The sequence below is a fragment of the Vulpes lagopus genome, chromosome 18 (genome assembly GCF_018345385.1).
Source record: "Vulpes lagopus strain Blue_001 chromosome 18, ASM1834538v1, whole genome shotgun sequence".
Taxonomy (NCBI): domain Eukaryota; kingdom Metazoa; phylum Chordata; class Mammalia; order Carnivora; family Canidae; genus Vulpes; species Vulpes lagopus.
Window position 1 is genome coordinate 22,176,804 of NC_054841.1, and position 21,931 is coordinate 22,198,734.

The window sequence follows — 21,931 nt, forward strand, 5'->3', positions numbered from 1 at the left end:
CCAGTGCATGGAGCCTGCTTCTCCCTCTGCCTATGTCTCTGCCTCTCTCTCTCTCTCTCTCTGTGACTATCATAATTAAATAAAACATACAGAATAGAATCCCATTTTTATTTTTATTTTTATTTTTTTTATTTATATTTATGATAGTCACACAGAGAGAGAGAGAGGCAGAAACACAGGCGGAGGGAGAAGCAGGCTCCATGCACCGGGAGCCTGATGTGGGATTCGATCCCGGGTCTCCAGGATCGCGCCCTGGGCCAAAGGCAGGCGCCAAACCGCTGCGCCACCCAGGGATCCCTAGAATCCCATTTTTATAAGATACACACACACACACACACATATCTCCATGGAAAATTATCTGGAAAGGTATATATGAAAATGAAAATGTTAATGTTTTGGGGGTGGTTGAATTTTAGGCAATTTTAAATTTTTTTAAGTCTTTTGTTTTTCTACAATAAACATGTATTAGTTGTATAATTCCTAAAAAGAAATTTCAGGGGGTGCCTGGCTTGCTCAGTGAAGCATGTGACTCTTGATCTCAGGGTCCTTTGTTCAAAATCCTATGCTGGGCATGAAGCTTACTTTAAAAAAGAAATAAATAAAAAGAAATTTCATCAGGGACTTTGTGCTGCTCAGATGAGGTGTGAATACCTTTCACTCCTTAGAGTCACCTCTCCAGGAGAACATTATTTGCTTCCATGCCTGACTTGGGTCCCCAGGCCACAGAGAGGTATGGTCACAGCCAGTCTTCTAGATTTTGGAGAAAATGGGCAGCGCTCTCTAAAGAGGGTCTAGATGGCATTCATGAGCAGGTCTGAGCATTTGTTGCTTTAGGAAGCTGTCCACCATGGGGACATCAGCTCAGGATCCAGGCCTCCAGTTCCTTGATGCAGAACTGCTCCTGCCGGGCCAGCACCTCATTGTTGAAAGTTGCACAGGGGTGGCTTCCCCCATGATACAAGTCTTCATCCAACCACAGCCCAAACTGGCCACTAAAGAGAAGAGGAAAATCTTGGCATGACTCAACTCCTGGATGTTGACCTTCCAGGTCTACACCACCAACCAGCCTTTGGCTTCACCATGACCACAGCTCAGTTTTGTCTGTTTAATCTTCCTTTAAACCAATTTATCCAGATTATTGGGAACTCCACATGTTGTTCCCCCATAGGATTTGGAGCACTTTTTTTTTATAGTTAAGTGATTTCAATAAATATATACATTGGTGCAACCATCACCACAATCCAGTTTTAGAACATGTGGAACATTTTAAAGATGGCAGTGCTTAACCGAAGGAGTGAATCTTCAGGCATGGACTCAGCCCAAAAACTACTTCAGAAAGCATCCACTCTAATCCCCTCATTTAATGGCAAACCAGGCTGGGGCTGGGAAGTGGGTTACTGCAAATCAGCAATGGCTGGTGTGTTCTGTGCCACACTCAGTAGAGGCTCTTCAGACAGCTGGGAGGGCAAGGAACTTGCCTGGTACTGCTTTCATCTTTGCCTTCAAGATAAGATTTATTCTGCCTGAATGTGGAGGTTTCACCAGGAGTAAGGCTAACTTTTTCTTCCTAATACACAGGCACGCATGCGCGCACACACTTGCACCAGGTTCCTGGGCAGATGCCTGGCCTTCCTCCAGTGAGCGGTTTCCTGATCTAGCCTCCCATCCCTTGACTTGCCTCAGACAACCATGTGGAGGAATGCTGTTCTCCAAATCACATACATTCACACAAAGCTGTCATCAACCTAAACACTTTGGAGGATGATCCCCTGCCCCCCTCCCTCAACCCCACCCCTCACTCCACCCCCCTTCTGTCGCTGCTGATGTTGAAGGGAGAAGCCTGGAAGTTTACCACCAGCCTCATCTGGGGCAGCCTAGCCCAGCATTTCCAGATGGGAGAGAGACCAGAACACAGACTACCCCGACTCCAGACTTGGGGAGGACGGAGCCACGCACCTGCCACTGCCCATCATCAGTGAATCCAAGTCTCCTTTCACAAAGAAAGAATTGCTTCCTGTCCACTTAAAGACCTGGGATGACAGAAAAGGCTGGGTTATCGGGTGTGTCGTGCCCTTGCAGTCTGACTCCACACCACTGGGTGGCAGTGTGGTGGAGGGAAGGAAACATCCAGCTCCAAACTCCACTGTCAGGAAGTACCCTGGCTCCTGATTCTGGAAATTTCTTCTGTCCTCCCCGGAGTTTACCTCCTCTTGCTTTCTAGTCTGAGTTCCCACAACCCCAAAGCCCCTATGTTCTAGAAGTAGACCAGAACTCTCCGCAGCATCCTGCTTCCAAAGCTGGAGGGAGGAGAAGGTCCAGGTCAGGAGCTGGACCCTGATTCTGCCACAAGCTGTTTCCCATTTCGCTGGAGCATGCCCATTTCCCGATGCTGCCTCATACTCTGGTCCTTAGCAAATCTTGTGGCTCCACCCCAAAGAGACTCTCCGACTACCCTCATTCCTGCCCTGTCCATCTCCACTTGTGCTCACCCAGTCCCCACCACACTCCTCGCTTGCTCACAGCCTCCTTATGCATCCCTGCTTCCCCTGTGACCTACCTGCCCACAGCCCCTCCCCACACTGCAGTGTGACCTGCTCTGACCCCTGCTTTCCTCTGACCTCTTCTCTCCCTCCTTGACCACTTCGCTACACTGGCCTTGTTATGCTTGGGACACCCAAAGCTATTTCCACTTTAGGACCTTCACAGTAGCTGATCCCTCTACTGAGAATACCCTTCCCCGCAGATCCTGAAATGGCCCACTTCTCATCTTTCAGCCTGAATGTCATCCCAGAGAAGCGTCCTGGATCACCCTGTTTAAAGTAGCCCTTCCTCCTAGGCCTTGTTTCTTTTCCGCAGCATTTACCACTCTTTGAGAACTGTGTTCATATGCCAGCACTTCACTGCCTGTGCCTCTAACATGTAAGCTCTGGGGGCTGTGTTGGTTCCCAGCAATATTCCCAAGACATAATATAGATGTCTGTTGAATGAATAAATTATTCAAGAGTCATTCAGCTAATAAAAAATATTTTTAGAGGGCTACAAGAGTATAGCATAATTGCATTATTTTAGAGGGCTACAAGAGTATAGCATTATTGCCCGTAATTAGTTGTTTAAAAAAATGCTATGGGGACCCAGGTGTCCCAACCATGGCGTTTTTAGCAAGAAAATAAGACTAATACAAAATTAGTCCTGGGCTCAGAAGAGATGAGATAATATTAACAAGTGACCATGAAAAGACAGAGCCATTCAATTTCTTCTCTACTTTCCTTGAAGAATGTGACCTTCAAACTTGAGGGAGTAAGATAAACGTTGCTGCTACAGAGACTCTGTTCATAGCACTATTTGGAATCGTCCTCAAGGAGCAATTGGTAATTCCTGAAGAACACAAGAGGTGCCAAGAGACCAAAGATAGGCAAAGATCACTCAATTAAAAAAAAAAAGATTCCATAACAGGAAGTTGGGAAGACAGCCCCTGTAAAAATAATTCATTTCGTTCAACTTTTTTTTTTTTTTTTTTTTTTAGCATTTAGTACCAGTCGCTGTTTTATGTACTGGGTAGAATGGTGAATTTAACAGACAAAAATTCCTGCCTTCATGGGATTCCCATTCTAGTAGGTGGAGGTGGATAAGTTAAATAGTATGTTAGGAGGTGATAAGTGCTAAGTATAAAAAAGTAGAGAAGGACAAAAAGGATTCCCAAAGAATGGAATGTTGTCAATGTAAATTGGTTGGTCACAGATGGCCTCTCTGAGATGATGACATTTGAATAGAATCAGCAGTAGCACTGCCTTTAGCCCAGGGCCTGATCCTGGGGACCCAGGATCGAGTCCCATGTCAGGCTCCCTGCATGGAGCCTGCTTCTCCCTCTGCCTGTGTCTCTGTCTCTCTCTGTGTGTCTCTCATGAATAAATAAATAAAATCTTTAAAAAAGAATCCTAAAGGAGGTGAGACCTGAGCCATGGGATCCAGTGGAAGGCATTTGAGGCAGAACAGTGTATGCAAAGGTCCTGAGGCAGAAGCAGGCCTGCATGTTTCAGGACTGGCTCAGAGCTCATTGTAGCTAGAGGAGAGTGAGGGAAAGGAAAAATAGCAAGAAACAACATAAGAGAGATATGGAAGATGTAGGGCCTTGTAGGTTATTATATTTTTTTAAAGATTTTTTTTATCAGAGATGGCATCAGCTGGGGGGCGGCGGCAGGCAGGAGTGGGTGAAGAGAGGGAGAAGCAAGCTCCCTTCTGAACTGGGAGCCTGACATGGGGCAGGATCTCAGGACCCCAAGATCATGACCGGAGCCCAAGGCAAATCCTTAACCAACTGAGCCACAGAGGTACCCTGGGCCTTGTAGGTTATTATAAAGACTGCCTGGGGCGGCCTGGGTGACTCAGTGGTTTAGCACCTGCCTTCGGCTCAGGTCCTGATTCTGGAGTCAAGGGATTGAGTCCCACGTCAGGCTCCCTGCATGGAGCCTGCTTCTCCCTCTGCCTGTGTCTCTGCCTCTCTCTCTCTCTCTCTCTCTCTTTCTCTCTCTCTCTCATTAATAATAAAAATTTTTTTGATTAAAAAAAATAGGGGATCCCTGGGTGGCGCAGCGGTTTGGCGCCTGCCTTTGGCCCAGGGTGTGATCCTGGAGACCCGGGATCGAGTCCCACATCGGGCTCCCAGTGCATGGAGCCTGCTTCTCCCTCTGCCTGTGTCTCTGCTCTCTCTCTCTCTCTCTCTCTCTCTCTCTCTCTGTGACTATCATAAATAAATAAAAATTTTAAAAATAAATAAATAAATAAAATAAAAAATAAAGACTGGCCTAGTGCCTGGGTGGCTTAGCAGCAGTTGGATATCTGCCTTTGACTCAGGTCACGATATTAGGGTCCTGGAATCGAGTCCCATGTGGGGCTCCTTGCTCAGTGGGGTGTCTGCTTCTGTCTCTCCTTGCTTGTGCTCTCTCTCAAATAAATAAAATCTTAAAAAAAAAAAAAATACTGGCTTTTCTCCAAGAAAGGAAGCCATTGGCAGCTTGGAGCCAAGAAGTGACATGCTCTGACTTACCTTTTATTCATTTATTGTTAAAGATTTTGTTTATTTATTCATTTATTTATGAGAGACACACAGAGAGAGAGAGGCAGAGACACAGGCAGAGGGAGAGGCAGGCTCCATGCAGGGAGCCCAATGCGGGACTCGATCCCAGGTCTCCAGGATCATGCCCTGAGCCAAAGGCAGATGCTCAATCGCTGAGCCACCCAGGTATCCCTGACTTACCTTTTAAGAGGAACACTAGCTATTGTGATGACTGAGGTGTAAGCAGGGAGACCTATTAGGTGGTTACAGCAGGAACAAGGACAAGTAGCAATGGTGGCTTGAACCAAGTGACAGCAAAGGACATGGTGAGAAGTGGTGACTTCTGGATATAGACAAAGGGCAGAGCCATTAGGGCTCATTGACAACTCAGGTGTGGGGTGTGATGGAGAGGAGTTAAAGACCCCAACATTTTTGGTCTCAGTGGTAGGAAAGTTGGAGGTGCCATTAACTTCATTGCGGAAAATGGCAGGACGGGCAGATTTTGTGGGGGAAAGTCAGGAGCTCAGGTTGGGACCTGGGAGGCTTAAAATGCCACATGCTTGCAGTCCAAGCGGAAACAGGGTAGTAGTTGGATATATGTCTCTTGGGTTCCTGAATGGGCATTGTCTTCTTTTCAATTACTCCACCTTTGTGCACGCCCCAAGAAGACTACTCCCTACGCCCTTCATCACCTGGTGATCTTGTTTGTCCATCAAGACCCAACTCAAGAAGCTCCTCCTCTAGGAAGTCTCCTTTGATCATCTCACCCCTTTCATATAGGTGCTCCTCCTTGGAGTTGCTTCCACAGCACCTATAGCTCTATACTGTGATCATCTCTCTTCTGCGAGCCCAAGAGCATCTCCATCTGTCATTTAGAGAGGTAGTGTAGTGCCGTGGCCAAGTTCAAGCGCCAGGGCCTGTTTCTGCATCTCATCCTCCCCACTGACTAGCTGTGTGAGGTTAAGCAAGTTACTTAACTTCTCTGTGCTTCTGCCTCCTCAACTGTAAGATGGGGCTGATAATAGTATGTACCTCATAGGAATGTTGTCATGATTAAATGCGCTAATTTGTGGAAGTCTCAGAATAGTGCCTGGCGGGTGGTAAACTAGTACAGTTAGCTGCTACTATTTCTATATGTCGTAAAAGTAGTGTGCTTCGTGCCAAGTGCTCGGTCGTTTTATTCAATAAATAACTCCGAGATGGAAAAGCTTTAGATGGGAGATGCTGGGGACTGTTCCCCTCCCTCCTTCAAAAGCCCTGCTCTCTGGCAGCAAGCACCATCTGACTCCCCCACTGTCTTGTCTCTGTCACCCACCCATCTCCATGTCACCAATCACCATGCACTGGAGGCTTGAGCTCTGGCTCACCATCCTTCCCTCCTTCCTAATTCCTGCCACTGTCCTTGGTGAATTTCGCCACCCACACGGACCCATCCCCTGCCTGCCATCATCCTTTCCTTTTTTTTTTTTTTTTTTAAGATTTTACTTATTTATTTATGAGAGACACACAGAGAGAGGGAGAGACACAGGCAGAGGGAGAAGTAGGCTCCCTGTAGGGAGGACGATGAGGAACTTGATCCCAGGATCCTGGGATCATGACCTGAGCAAAAGGCAGATGCTTAACCACTGAGCCACCCAGGTGCCCCCCATCCTTTCCTTTTCCAATCCAGGGGTGTTCTTACCCCCACCCCAGCCACTGTCTCTTGTGTTCACACCCGGGAATCTGTCCTTACCAGTCTGTTTCCAATGTCCCTGTCTCATATCTTATATTCCAACACATTGCTCAATGGGTGTCGTTATTGCAAGTCTCTGACCTCAAAGCCACTTCTCAACTGTTGTTATCATCTTCGTTTCATTGTCCTCCAGCCTCCCCGGCTCCCCTTCCCTACCGATGCAGACGTCAACCTCCGCTCCCCTCTGTCCCTCTGTCCAACCAGCTTGGCAAAAGCCCAGTCACTCTCTCCCATGCCTGAACTCAAGGAGCCGAATGTAGCTGGAGGGATACGCATGCCCAGGGGACTGGCTTGCCTTTAGACAGACCTCCAGGTGACCCTGTCCTTCTGTTTCTCTGATAGGCCTACCTCTCCACTCCCATGATGATTTGATACCTTTTCTCTGCTCAACCCTTACATTGTCTGCTCTGACCTCACTCTTAGCTGATGACCTCAGCCCATACTTCATAAGGCTGAAGTCACTGGATGTGTCTGTCTTTATTTTCCTACCTGTACACCCACAGATCTGTTGGCACTTGGACAGACTTCTTGTCTGTACAGCCTGCATCGGGTGAGCCGTACCCCTCTTCCTTTACAAGCCAGTCTGTAGTTGCCAGGAACCTACTGAGCATTTTAAGAAATGAAGATGGGGGCGCCTGGGTGGCTCAGTGGTTGAGTGTCTGCCTTTGGCTCAGGTCGTGATCATGGGGTCCTGGGATCGAGTCCCACATCGGGTTCCCCACGAGGAGTCTGCTTCTCCCTCTCCCTATGTCTCTGTCTCTCTCTCTGTGTCCCCCATGAGTAAATAAATAAAATCTTAAAAAAAAAAAACAAAAGAAATGAAGATGGGCCGGCCAAGGGGGATGTGCTGCCCACCACTGCCCTGTCATATTCCCTCTGTGGAAAGATGGAGGGATATGAGGCACCCCAACATGGGGAATAGAGCTAGGGGCCACTGGGACCTCAGGATCTTTGGTATAGTCCTCCCCCCCCCCACCCCAGAAGGCTGGGAATATCACCTTTAGCTGTGGGGCGAAGGAGAAGAGGAAGGTCTCTCCAGTACCGTAGAAGCCTTTGCTGAGTCGAATAGCTGAAGAGGAGAAGGCCCCGAACATCTGGAAATAGAAGAACTTGCTGTTGTAGCTGGAAGGGAGTGGATATCCTCTGGCAAACCTGCTCTCCAGGCTTAGTAATACAGACTCACCTAGAGGGGCACCCCGGGGGTCTGGGACAGACCTGGGGCATAGGGAGGGCTGCATAGGCCCATCAATATGTGTCCTTTCCCTTGACACTCCCCAAGGAAGAACTCTTGCTGGTGTCCTCCTACTTTTTCTTAAATATACTTCTTTTGTAAAAGTAATCCTTGTAGAAAGGTATTAGAAGTTATAGACAAGAAGAAAGAAACACTAAACCCTTTGCAATTCCCCCTCTGTTCCCCAGGGTAACTCTTCTTAATATATTTGTGCATTTCTTTCCAGCATCTTTAATGCCAGTGTATATATTACACAGAAAACCAGATCCTATAGTACACCTGGGTTTGTGGGTTTTTTTTTTCTTCAAGTTTTACTTATTTAAGTAATCTCTACACCCAAGATGGGGCTCAAACTCACGACCCTGAGATCAAGAGTCACATGCTCTTCCAACTGAGCCAGCCAGGTGCCCTGTACATCTGTTTTGTAAGCTGCTTCCTCCCTTCACTTTTCTTTTTAAAAGTTCAAACATACAGAAAAGTAAAAGCACGGTACAGATAACCTCCGTGTAGACTCAAAACTGTAAATGTGTTCACCATATTTACTTTCTCTCTTCTTCTATTTTTTGCTGTTCTGTTGGAAAATAATTTGCAGATATTACAACCCTTTTACCCCTAAATAGTTCAACTCCTAAGAATGGGGATTTTCTCACGTATGATCACAATTCGACCATCTCACCTCAGAAAATTAACAGCAATTCCATAATATCTAATATCCAGTTCTTTTTTTCTTTAAGATTTTATTTATTTATTTATTCATGACAGACACAGAGAGAGAGAGGCAGAGACAGGCAGAGGGAGAAGCAGGCTCCATGCAGGGAGCCTGACATGGGACTTGATCCCAGGTCTCTAGGATCATGCCCTGGGCTGAAGGTGGTGTTAAACTGCTGGGCCACCAAGACTGCCCTAATATCCAGTTCTTAATACATTTTCTCCGTTGGCCCAAGAGTACCATTCATATCTTACGCTAAAAACAAGAGCTCGGGCGCCTGGCTCGCTCAATCAGTGGAGCTTGCAACTCTTGATCTTGGGTTAAATCACTCAACTTGGGTTGAGATTACTTAAGAAAACAAAAATTAAGTCTTAAATAAATAAAAACAAAAACTTAACACTTTTAATAGCTGTGGCTCTACATCATTTTTCTTAGCAGCCTTTGGCAATATTTCACTATGTAGCAGAACCATATTTCCCTCAGCCATTCTCTCGCTGTGGGGTACTTGGTGGCTGCAGGTTTTCCCTCTTTTACAGAGTGTGGTGGGGCAGAGGCAGGATCACTGGGAGGCAGCCCTGGGGAGTAGGTTTCAGCCTAATATAAAGAGTAACATCCAAAAAAAAAAAAAAAAAAGAGTAACATCCTCATAGTCAGCAACACTCTGCCAAGGAAGGGACTCCATCCTGAAGAAGTGAGCTCCCCGACCTTGAGGAGGACGGTCCTTGATCAGCATCTTGAAGATGGAGGAGCTCCTGTCCACATGAGGTTCCTCAGGGACCCTTGAGATCTCTCCCAGCTCTAACACATTCCTCTCATGGAAGAGCAGTTGAAGCTAGCTGGCCCCTGTCCAGAGAGCCTGGGCCCCATTGGTGAGACCACATGGATTTGAGACAGCGCCCTCCCAAGGTCCCTGCTGTAAAAGGTGGGCGCTTCCCGGGGCTGCCTCCTCACTGTCTGGCTTTCACTCTTAGTCTCTCAGATCTGTTCTCCCACCAGCAGGGGGATGTTTTCAAAGCACAAATGGATCATTAAGGTGTAGTTGCCCCACATAAATTGTCTTCCCAGTTGACTATTTGCTTCCCCTCAGGCCCCACCTCCCTATTAGGCCTCTAGCTCCAAGAGGGCTGGAACCCCTTCTGTCTGACCTGGTTCTCATCCACATCGAAGCTGGCACATGGAAGATGCATAGTATGTATACAAGTGTCGAACGGATGAATTAGGGAATGAAGGAAGGAAGGAATGACTGAGTGGGGATGGTTTCAATGTCATCCTCAGCGTCCATTATAAGTGACAGGCTATGGCCTCTGCCTCTTGTCCCTGAGGCTGCCTTGGGGCTGTGGCCCAGCTCACCTGACCATCCTGGTCCTTTAGCACCAGCAGCACCGGCCCGCTGTGGCCTTCCATCTGCCTGTACAAGCTCCGCAGGCTGAAGCCATCTCTCGATGTTTGGAAGGCCAGGCTCCAGAGATGTCCAGTGACTCTTGGGGGGAGGTGGAGGCTGAGCTAGGAATAGGGCTGAAGGTGAGCGAATGATCCTTGTCCCCCCACCCCATCCCTTGTTGCTTCCACTCTGTCCTCAGGGTGCCACAAAGAATGAGGTTGAATAGGCCGCACTCACCCAGCATGGTGCTTTATGGGTGGCAGAGGAGTTTACTGTTTCCAAGGGCCAGTTAGGAGCCCTCAGAGAGAGGGATTGTTAGTCCCATTTTACAATTGAGGAAAACAAGGCTCAGGGAGGTGAAGCAACTTGCCTAGAGTCCACACCGGGAGTAAGCAGCAGAGCCAGGATTTGAATCAAGGTCAGGTCTCCCTCAGGACTCTTTCCCCTTGATAACCTTGGTCCCTAGAGGCTGGAGAATAGATGAGGTGCTGAATCCCTACCCCTATTCCTCCCTACTTCATCCTTCCACCGCCACCATAGGTTTGGGATGTAGGAGGAATGAGCCTAGGGTGTCCCTGGACCTGGCTGGGGTAGGGAAGGAGCAGGGGACCCTTAGGCTCCTGGCACTGTGCTCCAACCTGCCTAATCTCCGAGGGTCCGAGAACCTGGCTGGCTTCTGCCAGCTGGGGCTCCACAGGATCTTCAGGAGCAGGAGCTGAGACTGAGGTTGGAGCTGGGGCTGTCTTCTCTTCCTCTTCCTCTTCCTCATCCTCACCCTTCTCTACAGATAAAGCATCTTCCACCTGACTGGGCTATGAAGATACAAAGAGGCCTGGTAAGTCGAGGCTCGAGGAGACACCAGTTCCCATGTCTCCAGAGCACAAGAGCCTGGGCTGCCTCATCACCCCCACTCAGACCCCTGCAACCACCAGCCCAGCCAGGGGAGGCTGGTGCCCTGACCGACAAGACCACCCTGGCCCCTGCCAGCTGGAAGTCACAGGTACCCATGTCCATCAGATGTGGCCATGGACTCTGTGGTTTGTCTGGCTGCCTGCTCTAGATCCAGAGTGGGTGCCAAGGATCAAGTTCTAAGCTCAGGGGCAGAAGAGAAGGGCAGGTGGCAGCCTGGCCCAGCCCTGAGAGCTGCAACTGTGTGCATCTGTACTTGAAACAATGATAATAATGTCAATAATCATAACAATACTAACACCCATAGTGGCCAATGCTGATCAGCACATTCTTAACCAGGCCTGGCTGAGCGCTTGCTGTGCATGACCTCCCTGAATTTTCCCAAGAATCCTAAGAACATGTTCCTTACTATCCTTATTTTACAAAGAAAGAAAATGAGGGCAGAGGCTTCTGTCAGTCAAGGGAGACAAGTGTGAAGCAGCTGAGAAAGCACATGCAGGTTTGTGTTAGATGTGTGATCGTCCATGTGAAGGTGTGTGTCGGCTTCAAATAGACTTGTGTTGGCAAAATCAATGTGAGAAGGTGTTGAGTAACTTTGTGTGTTTGCCTGTCAACGTGTTTATGAATGTGAGTTGGGATTGTATAAATATGTGTGTGTGTGTCAGGTGGATGTGTGTTGGTTTATGCCTTCATTCAGTTGAGCTTCCACTCTGTACCAGAATGTATGATTGAGGGTGTGTATGTGTGTGTACACGCACCTGCACACAATGACTTGGAGACTTTTCATAAGGAGAGGCCTCCTAGAGAATGAGAAATGAATAGGACATTTCTTTCCTATTCTCCAGGTTCAAGCCTAAGAAGGGGGTCCTAGCTGAGTGGGGCTTCTGGATGGAGCTCCATCTGGCTGGAGACAGGCGTCTGTGCTCTATAGGGTCTCAGGACCAAGGGGTAAGGGGGCAAGGCCCCAGGTTCCTGAACTCTTGAACTCCAGGTCAGCTGGAGAGGGACTTGGAAGGGGAACAAATCACCCATCTATGTCCAATCCTACCCCCTCCCCCCCCCCACCAGAGATCTAGCCTACTCCACCTTTGCTGGCTTGTCCCCCAGCCCAAGTTGGGCCCCTTACCAGCCGAGTGTAACGCCAACGGAGACCTTTCATTCTGTCTGAGCCCGGCGGCTGTCAGTGAGAGTCCTTAGCCCTCCCAGGGGAGGAAGCACTGCTGGTGAGGCCTAGAGATGAGAGGGAGAGGCCTGGGGCACACCCTGCTAGTGCCAGGCCACCCAGCTGCCCTTTGCTCTCTCTCCTGTCACTCCCAAGACTAATCATCACTGGGTAGGTCTGTGAGGTCAGCTACCCTCAGCATTCAAGGCCTCACCTGGAGTTAGCAACTAACACATATTAATCATACATAGTAAATTCTAGCTGTGATTCCATTACATCTCCCTGCCCTTCTGGCAGCTTGGCCTAGGGATTCTGGCCCTTTGGGCAGATGCATAAGCTCCAGGCTGGGGATCTGGAGCCTCTGGTTCTCTCTCTGACCTTGGATAAGTCCCTTGTACCCTTGGGCTTCAGTTTTTCCACATGAAACATGTTAGACCAGATCATCTCAGAGTCTCAGAGGCCCTCACAGTACTCACTGCCAGCAATTCAGTTCCCTCTCAAAGCCAGCAAGTGTATTATAACAGAATTTTTAAAGGAGCCAAGACTAAACCAAAGAACAACAAATAAACAACAACTCCATTAAAAAAATAATCTTCCTTTTTCTAATTTAAAAAGGCATGTATATGATAGAAATTTTGAGAAATCAAAAAAATTTTGAGAAATCTAGAAAAGAATAAAGATACAAAAATATTCATAATTTCATCCCTCAGAGATAAACTCTGAACCCTTAAGTATATTTTTCCAGTTTTTTTCATTTATCATATATATATATATATATATATATATATATATACACACACATATACTTTTATGTATAGTTTTAAAAAGTACCTTTCCACTTAAAAATGAGAATTCTCCAGTGACATTCAGCACCCTTTGAACATGTGATTTCTAATGGCTACATATTGTTTCCTCATAGGATGTATCATTTATTCCTCAACTGTTGGACATTTTGTGTGTTTCTAATTCTCTGTGATTATAAGCAAAATTGTAATGAAATTCCCTGTTCGTAAATCTGATTATATCCTTTATGATAAATTTCAAAAGTTGAATGCTGGATCAAACGTCATACACAGGGTGCCTGGGGGGCTCAGCCAGGTAAATATCTGCCTTCAGCTCAGGTCATGGACTTGGGGTCCTGGGATGGAGTCCCATGTAGGGTTCCCTGCTCAATGAGGAGCCTGTTTCTCTCTCCCTCTGCCCCTCCCCCCAGCTCCTGCTCTCTCTAGCTCTGCCTTTCTTTCAAATAAATAAATAAAATCTTTAAAAAGGTGGGGCCATACACATAGTTCTTTTTTTTTTTTTTAAGTAATATTTATACCCAACATGGGGCTCTATCTCATGATTCCAAAATCAAGTGTTGCGTGTTCCACTGACTGAGCCAGGCAATCACTCCCTCATAGTTCTTTCTTTCTTTTTCTCTTCTTTCTTTCTTTCTTTCTTTCTTTCTTTCTTTCTTTCTTTCTTTCTTTCTTTCTTTCTTTCTTTCTTCTTAAAGATTTTATCTATTTATTTGAGAGAGAGAGAGAGAGCACAAGGAGGGGAAGGAGAGAGACAAGCAGATTTCCCCGTGAGTGGGGAGCCTGACATGAGGCTCAATCCCAGGACCCTGAGACCATGACCTGAGCCAAAGTCAGATGCTTAACCGACTGAGCCACACAGGTGCCCCCATAATTCTTGATAATGTTTCCAACAAGGCTTCCCAGGGCTTAAAGCTGACCCATCTCAATTTATCTTTAGGGAATCTTAGGGTAATATATTTCTGAGCACCAAGTTTTATGACCTTAAATTACAGATAAGGAAATTACCATTCTGAGAGTGGAAGAAACTTATCACAGCCACACTAGTATAACACAGTGGTTACAAGCACAGGCTCTGGGTTTCCTAGGTGGCTCAGTTGGTTGTGTGTCTGCCTTCAGCTCAGATCACAATCTGGAAGTCCCCGGATCAAGTCCTAAGTCTTGCTTGGCCCGGAATCTGCTTCTCTCTCTGCCCCTGCCCTGCTTGTGTGCATGCCCTCTCTTTCTCTCTCAAATAAATAAATAAAATCTTAAAAATCAAAAACAAGTACAAGCTCTGGAGTCAGGGAGTTCAAATCCTGATTATACCACTTCCTTGCTATGTGACACTGGGCAAGTTACTTAACATCTCTGTGCTTCAGCCTCCTCTTCTGTAAAATACTAATAACCACCTAATAGGGCTGTTGTAAGAGTGAAAGAAGATAATGCCTGAGATGCCTGGATGGCTCAGTCAGGCGTCCAGCTCTTGGTTTCAGCTCAGGTCATGATTTCATGGCTCGTGGATGGAACCCCACATTGGGCTTCCCACTCAGCTGGGAATCTGCCTGAAGATTCTCACCCTCTGCCCCTCCCCCTATTTGTGCTCATGCTCTCTCTCAAATAAATAAATCTTAAAAAAAAAAAAAAAAAAAAAAGGATAATGCCTGAAGAACTAGGATGCTAAGTCCAGCCTCCATTCTTCTGCTATCAGTTCGATGAGATAACCCACAGTGCCTGGTGTTCAGTGAGTGTTGGGGAAATGATAGTGCTTATTGCTATTCCCCCAACACCACCTCTGAGAAATTCAGGACTTAAATACCTGACACTTAAATACCCACTCAGTCTCCACCTGGGCTCCTCTGGACAGATGGTCTCTTGGTCACTTAGTAGGGAGAAGAAGTAGCTCAGTGGGGAAGAAAAAGGCAGGAATGGGAAAAAAGTTCTTGCATTGCACAGCCTTGGCTTCTGGCAACCTCCCCCAGCCTGTCCAGCCAGATGGTTCCTTACCGTATCTCCCAGGCTCTCCAGAGAGAGCTACTTCCAGAACCAACTCTTCCACCTGGCAGTCTGTCCGAAGTAGCTTTAGCTTTGCACCCTGGTCCCCTGGCAGTGGCTGGCACCTCTGCCCCAGCCAGGCTCCAGGCGCTCCTCCCCGGCTCTTATACCTGCCCAGAGGGCGTCTGGCCTTGGCCTTATGCCCACTCCCGTTCCAGCTGGGAAGCCTGGCAGGGATTATTGTCCATCAGAAACTCAAATCCCATAAATATACACAAACAAGACCTTGTTACCCTCTGACTTCCAGCTCGGCCCCCACCAGTCCAAAGAGATGGAGGACACTGAACTTCTTGGCTCTTGGACTCCTCTCACCACAGCTACCAGGTACCACCTGGAGCCTGGAGCCCACCATTAGGAACCTTTCTTTATTGGGTACAGATGCTACAGGAAAGGGCAATGCCGTGGGATTCTCCATCAATCACTCCATGCTACAGGGGAAGCCCGAGGCTGGGAGGCAGAGAGAAGCCATCCTGCTCTGCCCTGGCTTGTTTCCCTTCTCTCAGATGGGGTGATGAATCTCTCCTCACTGGCCTGTTGTGACAGTATGTGAGATCACGCACGGGAAGTCCAGTGTTTGGCACACAGTAGGCACTTCGTCCACGGGGGTGTGTTGGGAGGATACTTTTCTGTCCTTGACTCAAAACAAAGTAGGATTCAGTGAATGCTGTGTTGTCAAATCACAGATCCTCAAGTTGGAAGGGGCTTCAGCTAATCCCAGAACAAGCAGTCTCCACCTAGGCCAGTGCCCACTGGAGAATACATCCACCAAGTTGTCTCCTGGCCTCTGCTGGGTGGGTAAACCCCTTGTCTCGGGAGGCCTGCCTCATTCTCACACAACTGAAAGACACCCTCTCTGCTGAGCTTTGTGTTGAGGACCTGAGTCCCAGATATTCTAAGTCCAGGTCTCTTGGGCGATGCCCCCTCCAGGAAGGGTGGGATACAGAAAAGCCTTGTATTATGGGGAAAACAGGCAAGTAAATGGACCTGTTGCCACCTCAAACAGGGCTGTTGCAATATGTGTTTGAATTGTAAACGGTTCAGGGGTCATACATACCTGGCCCTTTTTCCAAACTTATTTCCCTCAGGCTCAAGACCTGAACCACGGGGCACTTTGAGAAGCCAGTGAGATTTGCTTTGCTGTCCCATTCTTTGTTCTCGTGTCCAGGAAAACCCAGAATATGACCTGTCAGGAACACCAATCCAATAATAGGGCCCCTAAAAGCTCCCATGATGGGATTCTAGGCGCCAGAGTGCCAGACATCCCAGCTCTGGCTCAAAGCTCGCCTTCTCCTTTCTTTTCCAGACCACACGCCGCCTCTCTCAGAACTCCAATATTATTGCCAGGAAACAATTTGAATGTCCAATAAAAAGGGGAAAGGTTAAGTGATTCTTGGAACATCCATTCCGTAGATTATTTCTAAGTATTAAAAGTGATGCTTGCAAAGAGTTTATAAATGCATGGGAAATGCTTCTGCCCCTCTGGTAGATGGAAAGAGGACATAAAATCCTAGGCACCTCACAGTTTCAGCTGTATGAAATACACTTGACTAGAGTCCTTTCTAGAAAACACCCCATGCCTGCTGGGTGGACTGGCTTCACCTCCCCCCATGTCCTGGGAAATCTAAGTTCTGTTCTCTGAGATTTGAAGTCTTTGCCCTCCTTGGTCTCCTCACTCTCACCTGAGAAAACAGAAGCCATCAGCAGCACCCCCTCACCCTCCCGACAGAAGCCCCTGCATCTCCTCCATGGCTCACCCCCTCCCCCCTTTTTTTAAGATTGTATTTATTCATGAGAGACACAGAGAGAGAGAGAGAGAGAGGCAGAGACATAAGCAGAGGGAGGAGCAGGTTCCCTGCAGGGAGCCCGATGTGGGACTTGATCCCAGGACCCCCGGATCACGCCCTAAGCTGAAGGCAGAAGCTCAACCCTGAGCCACCCAGGTACCCCCTCCTCCATGCCTTCCATCCTTCCTCCAGGAAGATGGAGGTAAGGCCCCTGCTCCCTTCAAAAGCCAAGCCCTCATCTCTTGATCCCTCTTTGTCTCCTTCTCTGTCTCTCTTCCTCTCTCTCCACAGGATGGTCCCCATCCCAACTGCTCCATTTCTCTTTTTTCTGCACTCTACCTCCACAGCCTGCTCACTCTTCAGTGCACTCCCTTTGACTTCTGTCCTCACCACCCCAGCCTCCTTAGTGGTGCTAGTCAGGGGGCAATTTTCTGCCTTCCTCTTCCTGCAGCGTCTCCACTGCCAGACCCCTGACCCAGGGATGCCTCCCACTTCATTCAGCCTCCTGACCTCCCTGCAACGCATCGCTGTGTATTCTCTCCTACCTTACTGGGTGCTGTCTCTCAATCTCCTGTTGGTGGCTTTTCCTCTTTAAGTCACTTTCCAGAATCAGGACTTCTTAACTTCCTGCTTGTGGACCAGTTTCTCTTTTCTCTATAGACGCTCTCCCAATATGACCTCATCTGGTCGCGAGGATTTAAATATGCTTGAATGCTGATGACTCTTCAGGACTCCAGACCAAATAGAGTGATCTGTTTAAAATACAAATTAAAACAAAACAAAACAAAACAAAACCCACTCACAAATTAGATTATGTCATGCCCCTGCTTGGAGGCTCCAATTGCTTGTTGCTGCATCAAGAATAAAGCCCCTGCCCAGGGCATGCCTTGGCTTCACTCCAGCTTTAACTTGTCCTTTAACTTTCCATCACTCATCGAATCCCAGTCACACCGACCTTCTCACTTCCTTCAACATCTATCAAGCTTATTCTGCCTCAGAGATTTGCCCTCGCTGTTCCCTCTGCCTGAAATTCTCTTACTCTCTCTTTTTTTTTAAGATTTTATTTATTTATTCATGAGAGATACACAGAAAGAGGCAGAGGGAGAAGCAGGCTCCCCATGGGGAGCCCGATGTGGAACTCGATCCCAGGACCCCGGGACCATGACCTGAGCCGAAGGCAGACGCTCAATCACTGAGCCACCCAGGCATCCCTACTTTGGGTCTTTGAATAACTCAATTTGTATGTATACATATTAAAAAAATATTTTAAAAATTTTAATTTTTAAGTGGGCTCCATGCTCAATGTGGGACTTGAACTCACAAAACGCTGAGATTACATGTTGCACGCTTTACTGACTGAGGCAACCGGGTGCCCCTGAATAACTCAGTTTATTTATTTTAATTTTATAGGGCTTTATTTTATTTTATTATTTATTTATGATAGTCACACAGAGAGAGAGAGAGAGGCAGAGACACAGGCAGAGGGAGAAGCAGGCTCCATGCACCGGGAGCCCGACGTGGGATTTGATCCCGGGTCTCCAGGATCGTGCCCTGGGCCAAAGGCAGGCGCCAAACCGCTGCGCCACCCAGGGATCCCTAATTTTATAGGGCTTTAAAAAAAACCCTCAGTTTATTTATTTTTAATAACTCAGTTTAAATGCCACCTCCTCAGTGAGGCCTCCCTGACTATACTATTTAAAGCAGGGTCCCCTACTAATTCCTCTAATTCTCCCTCAGCCAGTGGTTTGTTTCTTTCATGATTTGTATAATGAAAAAGGAAAAAGCACCCTTTAGTTTAAAAAAAAAATCACCTCCTCTTTGAAGCTTTCCAGGATTTAGTCTTCATTCAGTTTTCTTTTTTTTTTAATTTTTTTTATTATTGTTATTTATTTATGATAGTCGCAGAGAGAGAGAGAGAGAGGCAGAGACACAGGCAGAGGGAGAAGCAGGCTCCATGCACCGGGAGCCTGACGTGGGATTCGATCCCGGGTCTCCAGGATCACACCCTGGGCCAAAGGCAGGCGCCGAACCGCTGCGCCACCCAGGGATCCCCTCTTCATTCAGTTTTCATCATGGTGGTCAATTTAGCAGCTTGAATGGGAGGAAATTAACTGTTTTTCCACGGAGTAATTGGCATCATTTCTTACAATCTGATATAAAATTCTTATAATCATTGTATGCTTCATTCCTTCTTGAGTAGAGCTTTATATTTTTGTAATTTTTTAAAAAAGATTTTATTTAATTATTCATGAAAGACACAGAATGGTAGAGGCATAGGCAGAGGGAGAAGCAGGCTTCTCGCAGGGAGCCCCATGCAGGACTTCATCCCTGATATCACATCCTAAGCGAAAGGCAGATGCTCAATTGCTGAGCCACCCAGGTGTTCCTTGAGTGGAGCTTTAGATAGCATACACTGTGTGCGTGAGCTGAGCATTGCCCATCACACAGACTTTGAAACTGGATGTCCCTGGGTTCCAATCAGTGTCAGCTCTGCCGCTTCCAAGCTGTGTGACCTTGGACAAGCATTCCAGTTATCCATTGCTGTGTAACAAACTAACCCAAAACTTAGTGGCTTAAAACAACAATATTTATTTTGCAGTTTGGGACAGCTCATTTCTGCTCTACTTGGCATCATCTGGGACAGTGCCAAAGCCGGGGGCTGAATCATCTGAAGGTCCACTCTCTCACATGTCCGGTGGTTAGCAGGGACCAGAGCTGGAGTTGTTGACTGGAACACCTTTACTAACCTCTCTGTGAGGCCTGGGCTTCCTCCCAACATGGGGCCTGGGTTCCAAGGTGAGTGGATTAAGAGAGAAAGAGAGTGTGAGCTCAGGAGAGCACTGGGTAGCTTTTTATGGGCTAACCTTGGAAGTTACAGCATCACTTTTGCTGCTCTCTATTGGTTGAGGCAGTCACAAAGGCCTACTCAGGCTCAAGGGGAGGGGATATAGATCCCCTTGCTCAACTGGAAGAGTGTCAATGCCACACCGTAAAAAGGGTGATTGGGATGGGCTGTATGTTGCTGTGCCTCTCTTTGGAAAATGCAGTCAGCCACAAGAAACTGAAACACAGAGAAGGCAAACCATTTCTGAGAACTCTATAGCATCTCTGTGCCACAAAAGGACCACCCTACAAGAAATGGAGGCATCAGAGCTGGAAGGACTCTGTCATGTGTTGCATCAGACTAGACCAAATGGGGACTCTGAGGTCCAGGAGCTGAGAAGGCCTGCTCTGGCCCTTGCCCTGTGCTACACACCACCAGCTTGTTTGTGATGAATCTACAGTGGCCCATCTCCCCCCTATACTGCGTGCTCCATGAGGTCAGGAATGCACCAATGACAAGTCCACTTATTGTCCTACCTGGTGCCTATGGACTAGGTGAGGGGACAGTCGGGGCAAACAGGGGAGGTGGTGCCTTGCCGGGGAGTGGTGGCAATGTCTAAAGAAGCCTTTGTGGAGAACTTGCTAAGTGGCCCTGCTCCATGTGGCTCTGTGGAACCACCTGGAGGACACACCTGAGGGTGGAGGGGGCACTCACACACCTGGACACACCTGGATCAGGGTGAAACCACGTCTCAGGTGAGAAGGCATACCCCGGTATTCCCCACTGTGAAGGAGGTGGGATAGAAATTAAGAAGCAGATCTGGTGTCAACTGAGTGTCAAGAGCAGGAGGAGGAGGAGAAACAGGATGAGGGGGTGGTGGGTTGGATGCGGGGAGGGGGGGGGGGTCGGGGGAAGAGGAAGGAGAAATCGGCTGGTGGAGGAAAAGGAGGGAGGCAGGAACCGGGAAAAGAAGAGACTGCAGGGAGTAAACATAACCCTGCCCCCTCCCCAGGTGGCAAGGAGGCGCCACCCGGAGAATGGGGGCCCACCCGTGGGGCAGCCAAGGGCTTAAACCGGGCTCTGCCCAGCGGTGGCTCGGTGAGGGAGAGTCGCTTCAAGGAGCAGGGGAGTGGACCGGGGCGGGAGGGTGTGGTGTGGCAGACACGGGACAACCCACAACAGCCAGAAGCACGGCCCTGGAAGGAAGGAGCGGAAGCCACCAGAGCCAGGCCCGGGGGTTGTCTGGGGTTGCCCCGGGGAGGGGACGTGCGGGGATCAGGACAGTTGCCTTCGGTCTGTGCCGGCCCCCACCGGGGTCAGAACCTACTGCCCGGGCATCGCCGGGCTCCTGATGGGACGCCTCCATTTTAGCCATGCGGAGCCAGAAACCGGGTCGGGGTTGGAGCAGTAGGGCCTGAGATTCCGGCAGGTTAAGGTGCGCAGAGTCGGGCAGGCACCCGGGCTCCCCGGTGCGCAGGCCCGTGAGAGGGAGGCCGAGGCAGAGGATCGCGGGCGCGCCACGGGGCCGTAGGGTTGGGCTCCCTCCGCGCTCGGCCCCCGGCCCCGGGCGAGCCGCGCGTGCTCCCTCGGCTTCAGTTTACGCGTCTGTACTATGGGATACTCGGTCTCGCCGGGCGAGGTTAAGGGGGGCGGAGTTCGCGCACGCTCCGCACGGCCGCGAGGGGCGAGGGGCGAGGCGCCGGCGGGTGTATGGATGCTGGCTCCTGCGGTCTGAGGGCGGCTCGGCCTCCGCCGGGGAGTCCCCTCGCTCGCCGCTCCCGGGGCCCCTGCCCGGGCGCTGGGCGCGGGGGCGCGTCGGCCGGGTTGGTCCCCCGCGCGGGCGGGGGCGGGGGCGGCGGCGGCGGCGGCGGCGGCGGCGGCGGCGGCGCGGCGGCGGGAGCCCGGGCCGCGGCAGCCCCGGCCCGCCTGACCCTCGAGGGGGTCGCTGTTGCCTCGCAGATCCCTCCCTCGCTCGCAGCCTGCGTCCCTCCCTGCCGCTCCCGCCGCGTCCGCCTTTTGTTCGCGGAGCCGCGCGCCCCCGAGCCGAGGCGGCGGGGCGGGGAGCTGGCGGGGCTGCGCGGGGGGCGGGCCGCGCCGGGCGGAGCCGGGGCCGGGGCCGGGGCCGGGGCCGGGGCCGGGGCCGGGGCCGGGGCCGGGGCCCGGGCCGCAGCCGGACTCGGAGCCCGAGCGAGCGAGCGGCGCGCGGGCAGCCGGGGCCCCGGCGCACTCCGGGGGCGCGGCGAGGCCGAGGGGGCGGGCGCCGGGCGGAGCCGGAGCCGCAGCCGGGGCGCCTGGAGGCGGGCGGGCCGCCC

The 21,931-nt window shown here is 49.6% G+C and overlaps 2 protein-coding genes across 4 annotated transcripts in view; one reads left to right on the forward strand and one right to left on the reverse strand.

Moving 5' to 3' along the window:
• Positions 1 to 230: 230 nt before the first annotated feature.
• TLDC2 (TBC/LysM-associated domain containing 2) lies at positions 231 to 17,703 on the reverse strand. 3 transcript variants are annotated; one of them, XM_041732251.1, is made up of 7 exons: positions 17,341 to 17,703; positions 12,142 to 12,245; positions 10,745 to 10,918; positions 10,076 to 10,228; positions 7,784 to 7,879; positions 1,957 to 2,030; positions 231 to 992 (listed from the first exon to the last, which is right to left on the reverse strand). In XM_041732251.1, the coding sequence occupies exons 2-7, from the start codon at positions 12,172 to 12,174 to the stop codon at positions 857 to 859; spliced, it is 666 nt and encodes a 221-aa protein (XP_041588185.1). In that variant the 5' UTR covers positions 12,175 to 12,245; positions 17,341 to 17,703; the 3' UTR covers positions 231 to 856. The 3 variants fall into 3 exon arrangements, with proteins under 3 accessions (XP_041588185.1, XP_041588184.1, XP_041588186.1); XM_041732250.1 differs by lacking the exon at positions 17,341 to 17,703 and adding an exon at positions 14,964 to 15,106; XM_041732252.1 differs by lacking the exon at positions 17,341 to 17,703 and adding an exon at positions 14,964 to 15,087 and having other exon boundaries at positions 12,142 to 12,266.
• Positions 17,704 to 20,775: 3,072 nt separating this feature from the next.
• SOGA1 (suppressor of glucose, autophagy associated 1) overlaps positions 20,776 to 21,931 on the forward strand; it is a 74,224-nt gene continuing 73,068 nt past the window's right edge. Inside the window, exon 1 of the mRNA XM_041732472.1 lies at positions 20,776 to 21,054. The gene's annotated coding sequence lies outside the window, so the exon portion shown is untranslated. The remainder of the gene's footprint in view (positions 21,055 to 21,931) is intronic.